Below are 17,537 nucleotides of genomic sequence, written 5' to 3'. Positions count from 1 at the left end.
TTGTGTTCACTGATGGGCGGTCATGATATCTGACAGAGGAACCAAGGCAAGTACAAACAGGGCACTGAATCCTGGATGGTGACATCATTCTCAGGTGGATTGAAAAAAAACGCAAACATAACTATTTATGGGGCGTGTGAATTTTGTTTGTCACAGTGTCACAATTGGCAATTGTAACATTTGTACAAATACCTTTTTAAAAACAATTACCTGGTCACATTAAGGAAAACATGTTACATCATTTGTTTTGACACATTAATAGTTTCTCATTTCTGGCGGGGCCTGACTGTGATGGCGGCTGGACGCCTTTTCAGTATAGTTTCTCATTTCTAAGCTCCCTGCCCTTGCCTGGAGGGGGCGCCCTGCCTTCCCACTTCACGTCACACTATTCATTTCAGAAAATCCACCATCTTTACATTCCTTGACTTCCTCTCTAAACTTGCCGACCAGTTAATTTACCAGTTTAATCCTGTATTAGATTGTAAGCTTGTGAGCCGAGCCCTCTTTATCAGTTTGCTGTACGTAGTACATCTGAAGTACAGTGAGGCCAAAAGGTAAACCCCCACAATGTCTCGCAAAGCATAATGCGAACCGTGGATCCACAACAGGCGCCGCCATCAGACACTCCAGGAATGCACTACAACTCCCAGAAATCTAAGTGAGTCCTCGACATGTACTAATAGACTTTGAGATCTGAATTACTCTACGATTAGTGATAATTCAGCCTTACTGTACCATAGCCTCCTAGCGCTATAACGGCTACAATAAGTGCTGATGGTTATTTTGCTTGGCGTAGCCCTGTGAGTCCTGTGTGAAGAGATGTGTAAGTACATAATAACAGCTTTTGTTTGCGATGTTAACATGATTCAGAACTAGCAGAAGAGATTCAAGAAACTCCAGTTTGCTTCTGGCAGGGTCCCTGTTTCTTAACATCAACAATCCCAAAATCTTTGAAAACCTCTGGTAACTTTAAATCTATTAAGGGCTTAGTAGTTGTCAGCCAGTTTAACCGGGTCACTCCTTGTTTACATTTTGTGCTCGGTACCTGCACACCCTCCGCCGATCTCCCACGAGTAAGAACTCAAAGAATTAACTCTGCCAGGTTTAACTGTTTGTGCTACGTGGCTTTATTCCAGAGACACAAAATGACCTCTGTAACGGTTACATCAATACACTGGGCCAGGAGGGAAATACCAATAAAAGGGTCTCACTCCCTTTAAAGAATTACGACAAGCACCATCACCACCTCAGTGTTCTGAAATGGCCATGGTACTTGGAGTCTGTATAAAACTCTGCACTTAAATATTTTTGTTGCTGCCAGATGTGTAACTTCACTAGCGGTGGAGTCATTAGCCGGCCCAAAGCGAAAGATTCAGGCTGGTTAATGTCAGTTCTGTGCATATTCCCAGCACATCATCATTTATTGGCGGACAGCAGTCAGCTGACCCTCTCAGCCAATGAATGACAAGCATGATCGCCAGCTGGTTTCTGTCGCAGCCAGATGTTCGTCACTGGCATTAGGAGAGACTAGGTGCCCGGCAGAACCCAGGTAAGAGGGCTAAATGTTGCAAAACGGGAGAATGGTGCCAGTGAACTCCTACCATCATTACCACTACAGTGGTGGTGGGGTACAAGATGGAGGAGTCCATTTCTATCTCGGATTGCTCCCAATATGCCGCTGTTCCTCACCTGTGAATCCGATACTTCGGAGGGCTTTTCGGTCATACTCCCGCTCTCGGTGGGAATGAGATCATTGTATTTGGCTACATCCTCGTCTGAATAATGCAGGCTCCCCGGACTGGGGCGAGGGGGAGATCTGGAAGAAGAACACCCGCGAACGTTAGACAGGTCGACCTTCATTAAACTCTGCTTGCTTCGTGGTACAACTTCCCGGCAAAGCTGGTTAATGCTGAAAGTGAGTAAGAAAAGACTTGGGAGGAATATGTGACTGTGACACAATGTGAACAAACAGGACACAGGGTTAAATTTTATATATTCTACATGTAACCCAAAACTGCCACGGATCTACCCCGTATGTTACACACCTGCAATACGGGGGCTGACGAGGCAAGATTTTATCCCTTACGTGAATAATAGTAATATATTATAGTAATATATTCACATTTCTTTCTGATTTGTTGAGAGATTGCAGAGACTTGCAGAGGCTTGTCTCTTTCCTTATCACACATGTAATAATGAAATAACCTTTAGGGTCTTTATTCTATGAAACATGTTTGGTTTTATCATCCGTCTTACTTCTAACTTACATAGAATCGTTTTTGAAATATCACTAAGAGGTTTGCCTTGACAGGTGAGCTTATCTGTTAATTGTTGTAATTATACCAAAAATCCTAAGATTTGAGGTAATGTGCAGGTAAATTATTATTTTTTGGTGATAGATACTGCAGCCCTAGCAGCCACTGGAGCAGCGGGAGTCTGAACGTAGGGCTAATTTTAGTTTTACCTAAAGCTCCCTGTAAATCTCTATTTAGTGAATGAACCCCTCGGAAGCCGGGAGTGTGGAGGATTTACCTGCTGCTGACACCCTGCTTGGCAAGCAATAGTTTGGTGTGAGCTGCAGTGTCTCTGGTCACCCTGGAAGCAGGGGGCAGTTTTCTGGCTGTAGCAGCGTGCCAGCAGCTGCCTATCTATCGCTGGTGCAATAACGTGGTAACGGCTGGTGCATTGCGCTGGCAGTGCCCGCCATACGTTGAATGCATACAGTTTTATTATGGGGATGTTTTTAGCAAAGCCCTCCCTTTGCTAGCCTGTATCGCTCTGCAAACCTCCTCCCTGCCACCCCTCACCACCCCCGCCCCCCCCTTGCTGGTCTCTCCAAGTCCCTTCTAAGAGCTCCTTGTGTGCAGAGTCTGTAACAGAGCTCCCTTTGTCATGCAGCCAGCAGGAGCACTAAATTGTAGTTTACTGGAACGAGACGGGAATATCAAGGAGAAGGAGGGCGGGTGGTTTAATGAAACGGCACAGTCTGTGCCAGCTACTTAGCTGGAAAGTGCTCACCCTAGAAACAGCTTGTCTACCCGGGTCAAAATCTTTCGCAATGACAATAAGGGGTTATGTGAAAAGGCCGGGATTAAAGCTTGCTAGAACTTTCTATCACTGCTTGTAACGGCAGCAGAGGAATGCAACACTTTAACATGTCGCAATCCTGTTTCTACACGTAGAGCTCGATTTAACCAGCGCCTGAGCAAACGCTACGATGGCGGCTGACTCTCTGCCAGGAGTAATATTGTTCTTTATAGCAGTCCAGCATTTATCCAAGTTTCAGGCGGTGTCAGAGCTAAACATTTCTTAGTTATATCGAATAAATATTAGTTTTCATATGTCTGAAACGAGCAGGTCGGCCTGGCCTTCCCGCACACTATCACAGCGCTGCAGAAACGCACGGCCCTGGCTATGTGCGAAGACTCTGCTCTGTGTTTCTATAAAGATCATTTTATATTTATTATGTTGAGAATGAAAATAATGACTCAAAATTCCTGCATTTACTGCTGATCTTCCAGGAGCTCTAACTAAATCCACAGGCGCTCAGCCAATCCTGACGCTCCAATTCTCAATGGGATAATATTTTAGGACATTATTCCAGCACTTCATCCACACTTTGTGAAATAGTGCACTTTGTTACAGAATAATAAGTTTTACTCCATTAATAATTATAGAACATTGGTTTTACTTTTTAACTGTCCTTAAATGGATCTCACTAATAACCTATATTTTAAGAAAATACGAGGTAGGGGATTATATGAATCAGTTACCCCTTGCCGTACAATGGCTCCCATGTGGGGAACCAGCCCTTGCCGGACAATGCCTCCCTTGTGGGGAACCAGTAGCCCCGTGAAAGACACTGCCCCCCTGTGTGAGAACTATTAACCCCATGCCAGACACTGCCCCCCTGTGTGGGGAACCAGTAACCCCGTGAAAGAAACTGCCCCCACCCCCCGTGTGGGAACCTGTTATCCCATGCCAGACACTGCCCCCCTCTGTGGGGAACCAGTAACCCCGTGAAAGAAACTGCCCCCCCCCCCCCCGTGTAGGAACCTGTTACCCTGTGCCAGACACCGCACCCTGTGTGGGAACCTGTTACCCCATGCCAGACACCACCCCCTGTGTGGGAACCAGTTACCCCATGCCAGACACCACCCCTGTGTGTGGAAACCAGTTACCCTGTGCCAGACACCGCCCCTCTGTGTGGGAACCTGTTACTCGGTGCCAGACACCATCCCCTGTGTGGGAACCTGTTACTCGGTGCCAGACACCATCCCCTGTATGGGAACCTGTTACTCGGTGCCAGACACCATCCCCTGTATGGGAACCTGTTACTCGGTGCCAGACACCATCCCCTGTGTGGGAACCTGTTACCCCGTGTGTGGCGAAACCGACCTCGCCACGTGTCCTTGGAGGGGGCTGATTGCCCGCCTCTTGCCTTTGGACTATGGACCAGACTTTATGGGAATGTGATACCCCAGATAGCCATACCATGGAGCCTATTCATATAATGAAAGACTATGGGAAAGACTTTAGCTCCATGGCAATTGTACTGTGTGAGTAGGATCGGCGCGCTATTCGGTAGTTTTGTGCGTGCAGATCCCAGCTATCTGGGGATAGGTGAAATGTCTGTGTGTTATGTGTAAATGTGACTTTATGTATTTTAAAGTGTTTTATGTTGTTTTGCAACCATGTGGTTAATGGAGTCTGCCTTTAGTCCTGGGTAATTGGATTACTTCTCCAATTAACTCCAGGGCAGAAGGGAGGAAACCAGGGTGCATTGTGGGGATGTTTTTCTGCCAGCCAGAAAGGAACAAAAGATACTTTTAGTAACTTTTGAACCCCTGGTCGGATTCATGCCATTTAATATGTTGTTCCCCTGAATGGATTGATTGTGGATATGTATTTTTATGTGAATGTGATGTATGGTTTTAAAGTTATGAAAGTTGTGTAAAAGTATATTTTACACTGTATGCATAATGGGATTATGTGTCACACTAAGGGGAGGGGAGGTGTGGGAGGTAACATCTATGTCATTGGTTATTTTATGCCTCCCCCTGGGTGTGGCCTGTATGTGTGAGTTGGAAATAAAAGCCAGGCTGGATGAGCCAGCCCAGAGTTCCTGTTTTACCCTCAAAGTGATGTGTCGTCTCATTATTGGGGGGAAGGATTTAATGTATGCTGTTCCAGTTGACTGCTAGGAGTACAAGCCTATTCGTATGGTTCCTATTCAATGGTCTACAGCATTCATACGCTTGGGAGAATTTAAAGGTTTCTCGGATTCGGTGATTATGGTGTCTGCCAGAGTGCTTGGAGTCCTCAGGAAGCGCTAGGAGCATCTTTCAACGGAGGTACTCAGTCGGGGTGCCAGGCGATCCGTTACATTGGTGGCAGCGGTGGGATGGCGTCCTAGTGCGAGGTAAAGCAGCTCAGAGACACTGTTTGGATTTACAAATTGAGGGCAACGCTAGCACTCGTGCAGCGCCCCTGGGAGCAGACTAGTATGGAAGGTTCTGGCTCTGGAGATGATTGGCTGGCCGAGGTGAGGCAGCGAGTGGCCGAGTATGGGGATGATATACCCATGGAGACACGCCGAGTGATCTGGAACCAGGTCATGGCCGAGCGAAACACAAGGCTGGACCGAGAATTCCGGTTGGCGAAAGAGAGGAAGTATGCTCAGCAGCAGGAGCGTTACAGCAGCCGAGTAGAGGCTGCATCCGAGGAGGTTAGCCGTCTTTCCCTGAGGCGGCGGGAGGAACCCGAAGTGGGGGTCCTCATAGACTGGTCCTGTGAGGAACCACAACAGGCAGGTAGAGATGGGACCAAGGTCTCTCCACCGGGATGCTGGGCAGCCGGCCCAGATCCCCAGCAGCAGCCAGAGTTGCCAGGTGGGGAAGCAGGTGGCCCTTACTCACAAATGTTGAGGGGCCTCACGGATTGGTCCTGGGAAGACCCACAGATGGCAGGTGGAGATGGGACTGCGGTCTCTCTACCGGCCCTACAGGGATGCTGGGCAGTCGGCCCAGATCCCCAGCGGCAGTGTGCGTTACAGGGAGCTGAAGGTGCCGTTCTTGCTCCTCAGCGGCAGTCTACGGTGCAGGGAGAGGAGCCTGTTATCCCCTCTCCCCAGCGGTTGAAGGTGTGTAAGGGAGAGGAGTTTGTTATTCCCTCTCCCCAGCGGCAGCACAGCTCACCAAGGGGAGAAAGTAAGCCCCTCACCAGCGCAGATGGGACCGTGGTCTCTGCGCCCTGCCTACAGGGAGTACAGAGGGTCAGCCCTGCTCCCCAGCGGCTGAAAGTGTGTAAGGGAGAGGAGTTTGTTACCCCCTCTCCCCAGCGGCAGCTTAGCACACCAAGGGGAGACAGTAAGCCCCACACCAGCGCAGATGGGACCGTGGTCTCTGCGCCCAAGTTACAGGGAGCTGAAGGGGCCGTCCTCCCTCCCCAGCGGCAGTGTGATTTGTTGGGAATTGGGAGCCCAGTCTCCATTCCCCAGCGGCAGAGTATCCAGCAGGGAATGGAGAGCCCAGCCCCCTTTCCCCCTCAGCAGGACTCTGTGCTGGGAGGAGAGACAGTCGGTCTCCCTCCACAGAGACGGGAAGTATGTATGGGAGAGGATATTGTTACCACCTCTCCCCAGCGGCGGATCATTAATGTACAGGGAATAGAGAGCCCAGTCTCCATTCCCCAGCGGCAGAGTGTTCTAATGGGAGAGGAGCTGGTTACCACCTCTCCCCAGCGGCAGCTTAATGTACCAGGGGGAGACTGTAAGCCCCACACCTGTGCAGATGGGACAGTGGTCTCTGCACTTCCAGCACAGGGGGTAGGGACGGTCGGTCCTGCCCCCCCACGACAGGGCTGTTTAGCCAAAGGGGAGACAGTCTGTCTCCAGCAGCAGAGCTGTGTACCCAGAGGGGAGACGGTCGGTCTCCCCCTCCCACAACCAGGCTCCAATCAGGCTACTTCAGTGGTAGCGCTGGCACCAGGGCAGAGTACCGCTGGTCTCTGCCCACTCAGCAACCCACCAAGGCAGACTACCAGTCCCCCACACAGCTGTGGTGAGGCACCTGGACCTGGACAAAGTTCTCCTCTACCCAGGTGTAGTAACCAGTTATTGTGGGTGGGAGGTACTGCTGTTTGTGCTTCATGGGTGGGTTGCTGGACTAACCAGGGCACTGACCGGCAGGAGGTCAGATACCCTGTTAGTCTGGGGGGTAAAGGGGAGAAGTGTGGCGAAACCGACCTCGCCACGTGTCCTTGGAGGGGGCTGATTGCCCGCCTCTTGCCTTTGGACTATGGACCAGACTTTATGGGAATGTGATACCCCAGATAGCCATACCATGGAGCCTATTCATATAATGAAAGACTATGGGAAAGACTTTAGCTCCATGGCAATTGTACTGTGTGAGTAGGATCGGCGCGCTATTCGGTAGTTTTGTGCGTGCAGATCCCAGCTATCTGGGGATAGGTGAAATGTCTGTGTGTTATGTGTAAATGTGACTTTATGTATTTTAAAGTGTTTTATGTTGTTTTGCAACCATGTGGTTAATGGAGTCTGCCTTTAGTCCTGGGTAATTGGATTACTTCTCCAATTAACTCCAGGGCAGAAGGGAGGAAACCAGGGTGCATTGTGGGGATGTTTTTCTGCCAGCCAGAAAGGAACAAAAGATACTTTTAGTAACTTTTGAACCCCTGGTCGGATTCATGCCATTTAATATGTTGTTCCCCTGAATGGATTGATTGTGGATATGTATTTTTATGTGAATGTGATGTATGGTTTTAAAGTTATGAAAGTTGTGTAAAAGTATATTTTACACTGTATGCATAATGGGATTATGTGTCACACTAAGGGGAGGGGAGGTGTGGGAGGTAACATCTATGTCATTGGTTATTTTATGCCTCCCCCTGGGTGTGGCCTGTATGTGTGAGTTGGAAATAAAAGCCAGGCTGGATGAGCCAGCCCAGAGTTCCTGTTTTACCCTCAAAGTGATGTGTCGTCTCATTATTGGGGGGAAGGATTTAATGTATGCTGTTCCAGTTGACTGCTAGGAGTACAAGCCTATTCGTATGGTTCCTATTCAATGGTCTACAGCATTCATACGCTTGGGAGAATTTAAAGGTTTCTCGGATTCGGTGATTATGGTGTCTGCCAGAGTGCTTGGCACTAGGAGCATCTTTCAACGGAGGTACTCAGTCGGGGTGCCAGGCGATCCGTTACACCGTGCTAGACACCGCCCTGTGTGTGGGAACCTGTTACCCCGTGCCAGACACCGCCCCCCATGTGTGGTAACCAGTTACCCTGTGCCAGACACCGCCCCCCTGTGTGGGAACCTGTTACCCCGTGCCAGACACCGCCCCGTGTGTGGGAACCTGTTACCCCGTGCCAGACACCGCCCCCCTGTGTGGTAACCAGTTACCCTGTGCCAGACACCGCCCCCCTGTGTGGTAACCAGTTACCCTGTGCCAGACACCGCCCCCCTGTGTGGGAACCTGTTACCCCGTGTCCCCCATACCTTGTGTAGATGCCATTCTTCCTGCAGAAGGAATTCTTTACCGAAAGCCTACGGTTGTTCAGTTCTAGAGCAGGAAATCTGCTTTCATCCAGACTGACCATCTCTCCGTGTCCTAACGTGCTGGTCTTGGGATTACAGCCTGTGAGGGTATATGGAGAGACCATCAGCACTGTGTGTATCAGCTACAACATCCTATGTATTATATCGCTACGGAAATGGTCCTTAATCTCTCACCGGAGTCAGATTTTTTGGCGTACTTCTTGCTCTGTCCGCGGATAATTAAGGCAAATACCAGGAGCAGAATGAAGATGAGCCCAATGAGCGCAATAACCACGAGGAACCACCACTCTTCATAGAACGGATTCGCTTTCTGTGCTGCAGGGGGAAATGGGAAACGGGTTAAGGCGGTAGTGAGGAGGGCGAGGAGTTAAAAACCAGCTCCCTTCATACCCTGAGGTTCACCTCCTGAATGAAACCCAAGTACTTACCTTCACACCAGGTATGGTTCACTCTGCACATGGTGAGGTCAGCATTTATCATTAATGGGGTCAATCTCACAGATTATCGACACAGCCCAATGGGCCGGAAATGGCCCGATATTAGGTGTGTCGTACCATTCATATAGTTTAGGGAAAATGTAATCTGAGCAATTAAAATGCCAACATTACTGACAAATTAATCAATAGGGAAACCGATAATACTGGGATGGCATTGGACTTCTGATATACAGATCTCACATTCAGGTTCTGGTTTAGAATAGACTGAGGACAACGGGCTGTTATTTACTATCTGGGAATGCATTGGGCTAACGGCTAAAAGAGACCAGCGAACCCATTCATTAACGGTACTGCCACAGACAGCTACTTAGCCATGTATAGCTAGAAAACGTGGCAGGTTAGGGCTCCCTAGTAACAGCACTCTTTAAAAAATAATAATTAAAAGTTCTGAGTAAACAACGTTCATGCATTCATTACAATGATCCATAGCCAGGAACGGGATTCATCCTGAATATATGTATGGAGTGGGGGGGAGGTGTGGATGGGTTGGTAGAAAGGAGTTAAAAAGTCCAGGATGCTTGGATACAGGTTTAGCTTATAGAAAACACAACATATAAAAGCCAATATGCCAGAGTTTGATTCTTTGGTGGCTGCATTAAATCTGCATGTTAGAGAAGCATGGTGCTGCCATTAGATAATCACCGACCATGATAAACCCCAAACTCCAGCCTGTCCTCCACCAATCCTAACAGAGCTGTGAATTCAAACTTTTTAATTTATTGTTTTTCTGCTACTTGCTTTTTAAAAAAAATGAAACTTTATTTAAGTGTAAATCCCAAATACTGAAATTCTTGATCCACCAATTTAATCGACTCTTGGAATTCTCTCTGAGATCCATTTTGGGGATGGCATACCAAGTCTGTCGTTGTGGCGAAACCAGCTTCGCCACTGTGAACTGGAGAGGCCTGGCTGCTAGCCTCCTGCCCGCTGACTATGGCCCTTTAAAATCAGCAATGGACATTTTGGGACTACTGTCCCTTTAAGACTGTGAAGCATATCCTATTGTACTGCCTATATATTGTATATGTATTTATGTATGCAGTTAACCTGGGTTATATATATATATATGCCGCATTCATCTGATTGTTCGGTAGAATCACTCCATTCATTGTATTGAGGAAACTACCGAACAACCAGACCACCCAGGACTAAGTGTGCCTCCAATTACCGTTTGCAACAATGTTGCAAACGGGTAATTGGCAATCATGTAATGTGTTCTGTGTCCTCTGGGTGGCCGCCATTCAGGAAACAACCACGTGGCGGCGGCCATCTTAAACTACCGAACAGCGGTGTTTTGCCGTCGAGTGTCTGGAACTAAAATCGGACACTTGACTAGGCAAACACCGCTGAGACCTCCATACTTCCAGAAATTCGTATGGAAACTACCGAATGACCCGCCGTTCGGTAGAAAGAACCCCACAAACAAGGGAATTCATTCAAACCCTCTCCAGGCTCTATAACACAGGCAATTCGCCTGTTTTCATTCCCTTGTTTGTGACCGACCGCAGGGCCAAAATGCATGGAACTGTTTTCGGATACTTTACCCATGCGGTCGGTCAAATCTTTGGAACTTCATATCTCCCGAACCATTTATCCGAATGGGCTGATTCTTGCATATGTTGTCCCCCTGAATAAGGGCTATCAGGGGATACCTGTTTTGGAGGTGTAGCATATGTATTTGGGGTACATCCAGGAATTGGGGAAAAAGGTGTACGGTATAATTATGTTAAGTGCTAATCTAAGGGGAGGAAATGTGTGGGAGGTACATCCATGTGATTGGTTAAATTCATCCTCCCCCTGGGAGTGTCCTGTATGTACTTGGTTGTAATAAAAGCCAGACTGGGTGTCCCAGTCCACGGTTCCTGTTTTACCCTCAACTTGAGTCCTGTGTCTTATTGGGGGAACCTGCTACAAGGGATTGCTATGCTAGGCATATTCCCTTGCTATAATCACTGAGCTCTTGTAAGAGCTTGTTCCTGCTTCGTTCTGAAGGGAGATAGCTGCAGCCTGCGGTGCTTATGGTGTCTGGTGGAGTGCTTGGAGTCCTCTGGAAGCGCTAGGAGCATCTTTCAACGGAGGTACCCAGTCGGGGTGCCAGTGGATCCGTTACAATTGGTGGCAAGCGGCGGGATCGTTCCTACAACCAGAGGGACAGCTACAGACAACACCATTCCTGGATTACAAAGTGAGGGCAACGCCAGTACCCGTACAGCGACCCTATCTACGAAGGATTTTGGGAAAATGGGCAACACGCACACCTGGGCAACACACACACCTGAGGAAGAGAGTGAATTAGAATGGAGAGATAATGCCCGGATAGAATTATGGGATGATGCCCTGGAAGAAGTCCAGTATCAACGGCAGCAGCGCTTTCCTGGTGCCGCATACCAGTTGGAGGAACAAATGGCCTGGCGGATGCCGCTTCTGGGGGACCAACCCGGAGGGGAGCGGGTAAGACAACTTGAGTACCTCGTGGAAAGGGAACTGAGCCTGGACGTCTCATACCGGGCACTGTGGTGGTGCACTGTCCAGCCAGAGACGTGGAGGGCAGAGGGCATCCAGCCGGAGGGGGATCACTACACTAGCCCTGGCCTGTTGTGGAAGGCCCTAACAGAAGACGTCGACTTCGGCAGTCCAGCAGAGTCACGGTACTGGGCTATCGTGCATTACCGGAGTGAGATGTTACAGGGCCCGAGATCTATTGGACTGGGACAAGACCTCCGCCGTTTCGCTGGCATGGAACAAGGGCTGGAGATGGACTATGTAGAACTATTAAATTCCGGCCAGCCGCAGAGAGGGGACGCAGACCGGGAAAACTGGGTGGCAGACCCAGACCTGCTAGCCTACAGCTGGGAAAACGGGGCCGAGGTACCTCCTGCTTCACTACCAGCTGCAGAAGTGGGGGACCTCATGGACTGGCCCTGGAGAGACCCACAGATGGCCGGGGGAGATGGGACCGAGATCTCTCTACCGGCCCTACAGGGAAGCTGGGCAGTCGGCCCAGATCCCCAGCGGCAGTGTGTGTCCCAGGGAGCAGAAGGTGCAGTCCTTCCTCCCCAGCGGCAGTGTGTACCCCAGGGAGCTGATGGTGTCGTCCATCCTCCCCAGCGGCAGTGTGTGTCCCAGGGAGCAGAAGGTGCCGTCCTTCCTCCCCAGCGCCAGTGTGTACCCCAGGGAGCTGATGGTGTCGTCCATCCTCCCCAGCGGCAGTGTGTGTCCCAGGGAGCAGAAGGTGCAGTCCTTCCTCCCCAGCGGCAGTGTGTACCCCAGGGAGCTGATGGTGTCGTCCATCCTCCCCAGCGGCAGTGTGTAACCCAGGGAGCGGATGGTGTCGTCCTCCCTCCCCAGCGGCAGGCTGAGTTACAGGGGGCAGAGGTTGTTGTTCCTGCCCCCCAGCAGCAAAGTGAGATGCCAAGACGGCAGTGTGAAGCGAAGGGAGAGGAGAGCAGCGTCCTCCCTCCCCAGCGGCAGTGTGTGCCCCAGGGAGCTGATGGTGTCGTCCATCCTCCCCAGCGGCAGTGTGTCCTGCAGGGAGCAGAGACAGTCAGTCTCGCACCCCAGCAGCCGGACAAGAGAATGACCGGGGAGACAGCTGGTCCCCCTTTCCACCAGCAGAGAGAGTGGCAGGGAGAGGAGCCTGCTAACCCCCCTCCCCAGCGGCAGTTTACCGTCCAGAGAGAGGAGCTTGTTACACCCTCTCTCCAGCGGCAGCCTAACTCACCAAGGGGAGATGTTAAGCCCCACAACTGTGCAGATGGGACCGTAGTCTCTGCACTTACAGCACAAGGGATAGGGACGGTCGGTCCTGTTCCCCAGCCTCAGTGTGATGGATCCAAAGGGGAGACAGTCGGTCTCCCCCTCCGGCAGTCGAGCTGCGCACCTAAAGGGGAGACAGCCAGTCTCCAGCAACCAGACGCCCACCAGACTACTCCCGTGGTAGTGCTGGCAACAGGACAGAGTACCGCTGGTCTCTGCCCCCTCAGCAACCCACCAAGGCAGCCTACCCGTCTCCCACCCAGCAGTGGTGAAACACCAGAACTTGGACAAAATCCTTCCTCACCCAGATGTAGTAACCGGTTAGTGTGGGTGGGCTGCTCTGTTATTTCTGTTTTGTGGGTGGGTTGCTGGACTAACCAGGGCACTGACCGGCAGAAAGTCAGGTACCCTGTTAGTCTAATTGGCCAAGGGGAGAAATGTGGCGAAACCAGCTTCGCCACTGTGAACTGGAGAGGCCTGGCTGCTAGCCTCCTGCCCGCTGACTATGGCCCTTTAAAATCAGCAATGGACATTTTGGGACTACTGTCCCTTTAAGACTGTGAAGCATATCCTATTGTACTGCCTATATATTGTATATGTATTTATGTATGCAGTTAACCTGGGTTATATATATATATATATGCCGCATTCATCTGATTGTTCGGTAGAATCACTCTATTCATTGTATTGAGGAAACTACCGAACAACCAGACCACCCAGGACTAAGTGTGCCTCCAATTACCGTTTGCAACAATGTTGCAAACGGGTAATTGGCAATCATGTAATGTGTTCTGTGTCCTCTGGGTGGCCGCCATTCAGGAAACAACCACGTGGCGGCGGCCATCTTAAACTACCGAACAGCGGTGTTTTGCCGTCGAGTGTCTGGAACTAAAATCGGACACTTGACTAGGCAAACACCGCTGAGACCTCCATACTTCCAGAAATTCGTATGGAAACTACCGAATGACCCGCCGTTCGGTAGAAAGAACCCCACAAACAAGGGAATTCATTCAAACCCTCTCCAGGCTCTATAACACAGGCAATTCGCCTGTTTTCATTCCCTTGTTTGTGACCGACCGCAGGGCCAAAATGCATGGAACTGTTTTCGGATACTTTACCCATGCGGTCGGTCAAATCTTTGGAACTTCATATCTCCCGAACCATTTATCCGAATGGGCTGATTCTTGCATATGTTGTCCCCCTGAATAAGGGCTATCAGGGGATACCTGTTTTGGAGGTGTAGCATATGTATTTGGGGTACATCCAGGAATTGGGGAAAAAGGTGTACGGTATAATTATGTTAAGTGCTAATCTAAGGGGAGGAAATGTGTGGGAGGTACATCCATGTGATTGGTTAAATTCATCCTCCCCCTGGGAGTGTCCTGTATGTACTTGGTTGTAATAAAAGCCAGACTGGGTGTCCCAGTCCACAGTTCCTGCTTAACCCTCAAAATGAAGTGTCGTCTCGTTCTTGGGGGGGGATTGGATTGTAAGCTGACTGCCAAGAGTGTAAGCCGATTGTATGCTTTTCTTGTTCAGCTGTTCCAGTTCGGAGTGTCATTTCGTATCCAGCTCGTGAGTTCTGATGTTCTGCAGTAGCTGTGCCTGTCTATGGAAAAGGGGATTATCGCCTAAACGCATTTTTCCCCTTTTATGCTGAAACGGTCCGTTACAGTCTTCCTCAGTGTTATACCTGAGACGGATGTGGTGGGTGCGCTGGGAGTCCCGTATCCGTAATCATTTACAGCGATCACTCGGAAGTCGTAGTTCAGTCCCTGCTTCAGGATGTCTATGCTGAAGGTATACGATGTCGCCTCTTTAGGGATATCTTTGATTAGAATGTCCCACAGGCCTTCATCTGTGTGGGACAAACAGAACATGTCCTTCCAGTGAGTTTTTATACAGAACTCCTCACATAGTATATGGTAATTGTGGGATCTTATGATTACCTGAAGGCCTTGCCTCGATGATGTATCTGGTGATTGGACTCTTCCCTGGATCTCCACTCGACCAGTGGATGGTGATTGCTGAGCTGTATCTGGATATAAAAGGCTCTCCTGGTGGACCTGGGGCACCTGAGTCATAAATATACAGAAGAAAAATGAAAGTGATTTCCTTCATCCGGGAGGATAATTAAACGTGGCTTACCTTTTATTACAAATACCCCAAATACAATGAATCTTTCCGTGCCTGCTATATGAATGTGTTGCTTAGAAACAGACACCTACCTTCTCCAGGACCAGTCGTCACGTTCGCTTCAAGGTCTGGTCCATAAGTAAAGGTTTTGGCCCGGATCCGGAACCGGTAAGTCACTCCTTCAGCCAAATCTTTCAGCTTCATCCACAGGGGACTGTTTCCCTTCACGTCCACTGTCACAATCTTGCTCACCCCTGAAAATCATATCCGAAAAGAAATGTGATTTCACCAAGATTTACTAAATAAATGGCTTGCGAGCTGCGTGTTTTGGTTTTGTTGGTGCAGGTTTGTACATGGCCGTTAAGGAACATATTTTTCATTGCACATGCTTACCATCTACTGGGGAGCAGGGCTCGTACACCAGCCGATACCCCTCCAGAATACCATTGGGGTAGACGGGTACATCCCAGGAGACATTGACAGAGGTGGTGGTTAACTCACTAAACCGGATTGCGGCTGGAGCACTTGGGGCTGGGAATGAGAGGATAAAATGATGATTTTTTTGGCACCTTATCTTCACACAACCAAGCTGCAATGACTAGGGATAAGCTGAATTGAGTGCGTTCAATAAACAGCTGGTGAACACTAGAACCACGGGTATGAAGTAACAGTTTGTCTTTTATAGTGGTAGAAATAGTCCGACATGGAGATCTAGCACTCCTAACGTTAAACGAGGGTGCAGGCTCCCCAGGATACCCTCCAAAGTAGAAATCGGATAGTAATAATGAACCTGCAACACCAAATCATTTGCAAAAAATGGAGATCTTCATTCCACCATGTGAGTGGACTCCACAACGAGCTCCATTAAGCTTTACACTCGGTGCATGGGTTACAATGTTGCCCTGTCCACACATGGTGGAACAAAACTCTCCATTGCCAAACTATTTGGTGTTGTGGCTCTGTTATTACTATGTTTTATAGTATTCAAGACCCACGCCAATGTAAAATCACCAAAAAATGTGAATGAGTAAAAGAAGCATCGGAGACTGCGTCATCAGAACGCCACCGAGTGGGTGCATCATACAAAACGCATCAGACAAGGCATCCCGAAAAGGTGCAGATGGAAAATACTTGTGTAAAGGTAATGTGCTAATGGAGAACTGGTAAAGTTTGGGGTGGAAACTGTGTGTAAATAGATCACAACAGCAAGGTGGACGTTAAAACAATATGTATTAATCGCACTTAGTGAAAACGCCACCATCCCTCCAAATCCCAGCTAGTGAGCCGTCTGAGCCTGGGAGGAAAATACACCGATCTTCCAGCTACTCTGCACCTGCCTTCTCCCCAAATTACTCGGCTAAATCCGGCTTGAACATCCCGCCGGGGCAGCGTGGTAACTGTGACGGAATGTCACTAGACCCGTTTACACAGCAAAAAAGGCTAAACAAACATTAACCTTTAATTAGAGGTCACATTATACACTGTCATTCATAGCTTGGTTGGTTTTGTTTTTACTAAAACTGAATTTTAGGTACAATCCTATTTAACATGCTTGGCTGTTGCCATAGTAACCGAAAGAGGACCACTTACCACGATGCTTAGCCAGCCTACAGGGTCATGGCTAGTCTCCAATGTTACAGAAGAAAGACCATTAAAGTCCACCTTTTCACCCACATTTTTAGTTATTCCCTTGTTGTTACCAAGATAAAAATCCTGGAAGTGAACTAAACTGAGGAGTGTCAAAATCAATCATTTTTAGGAATCGTTGTGTGGAGCTTATTTGAAGACTTGCAGCAATGAGATAAATTGTCACTTTGTATCGTCACAGCAAAGAGGTGACAGGAACATTTCCCCGAGGGGGTCACTTGCTGTTTGGAAGAACCTCTGACTCGTAATTGTTTTGGCTGAGATTGTGTAATTATTACAGAGACTTTGAACCTAACCAGTTAGAATAATCCGATCTGTTTGCGGTTTGTTCTTGCTAGACTGGGGGTATCTTTTATTTACTAAACCGTGAGAACAATTCTCTGGTCACGAAAAAAGGCCATCTCCCACCACTCACTCCAACAAAAAGCAGAGTTTCCCTGTGATCCCTTCTTCAAGGTTTGCAGTCAGTGTGTGGGTACTCACCGGCTTGCTGAGTCTGAACACGGACTGGCTGGCTCCTGGGTCCGTCACCTGCGGCGTTAAAAGCCACCACGCTAATCAGGTACGTGGTATATCCAGTCAGGTTCTTCAGTTTGACTCCACTTTCTGGTAGGAACAGTGTTCTCACCTTTTCCGTCTCGTTCTTCCGCATCGCTTCCCAGAAGAATATCTGTGAGAAATACGTACATGGAGGTCAAGAAGAAAGGGGAATCCACCTCATTTATTGGCAGTGCTAATTATATATCCCTAATTAACAGTTTTATATGAAATGTTTTAATTCACTTTCACATTTCCTGCTCAAGCACCACTTTATTGTGAATAAAATAATGAGTTTTATTCAACCTTTTGGACATTTTGCTAATTTTTTTTGCCTCGATTTTACCATTGTGAACGTTCACAAAATAAGATAAAAGTAATATTGCTA

General features: G+C 48.7%; 1 protein-coding gene across 4 annotated transcripts in view; it reads right to left on the bottom strand.

Moving 5' to 3' along the window:
* The window catches only part of SDK2 (sidekick cell adhesion molecule 2), a 393,871-nt gene that overhangs the window by 5,833 nt on the left and 370,501 nt on the right, over window positions 1–17,537 (bottom strand). For 2 of the 4 annotated variants that reach the window (XM_063456338.1, XM_063456339.1), the window contains 8 exons: window positions 17,096–17,282; window positions 15,359–15,496; window positions 15,058–15,219; window positions 14,779–14,904; window positions 14,523–14,687; window positions 8,751–8,891; window positions 8,517–8,655; window positions 1,690–1,909 (listed from right to left, as the gene is read on the bottom strand). In XM_063456338.1, coding sequence (XP_063312408.1) covers window positions 1,690–1,909; window positions 8,517–8,655; window positions 8,751–8,891; window positions 14,523–14,687; window positions 14,779–14,904; window positions 15,058–15,219; window positions 15,359–15,496; window positions 17,096–17,282 — 1,278 coding nt within the window. The remainder of the gene's footprint in view (window positions 1–1,689; window positions 1,910–8,516; window positions 8,656–8,750; window positions 8,892–14,522; window positions 14,688–14,778; window positions 14,905–15,057; window positions 15,220–15,358; window positions 15,497–17,095; window positions 17,283–17,537) is intronic. The other 2 variants (XM_063456340.1, XM_063456341.1) reach the window with 1 other exon arrangement.

The sequence above is a fragment of the Pelobates fuscus genome, chromosome 5 (genome assembly GCF_036172605.1).
Source record: "Pelobates fuscus isolate aPelFus1 chromosome 5, aPelFus1.pri, whole genome shotgun sequence".
Lineage (NCBI taxonomy): Eukaryota > Metazoa > Chordata > Amphibia > Anura > Pelobatidae > Pelobates > Pelobates fuscus.
The sequence above is the reverse complement of the archived record's forward strand: the minus strand, read 5'-3'. Positions and strand labels throughout refer to the sequence as shown.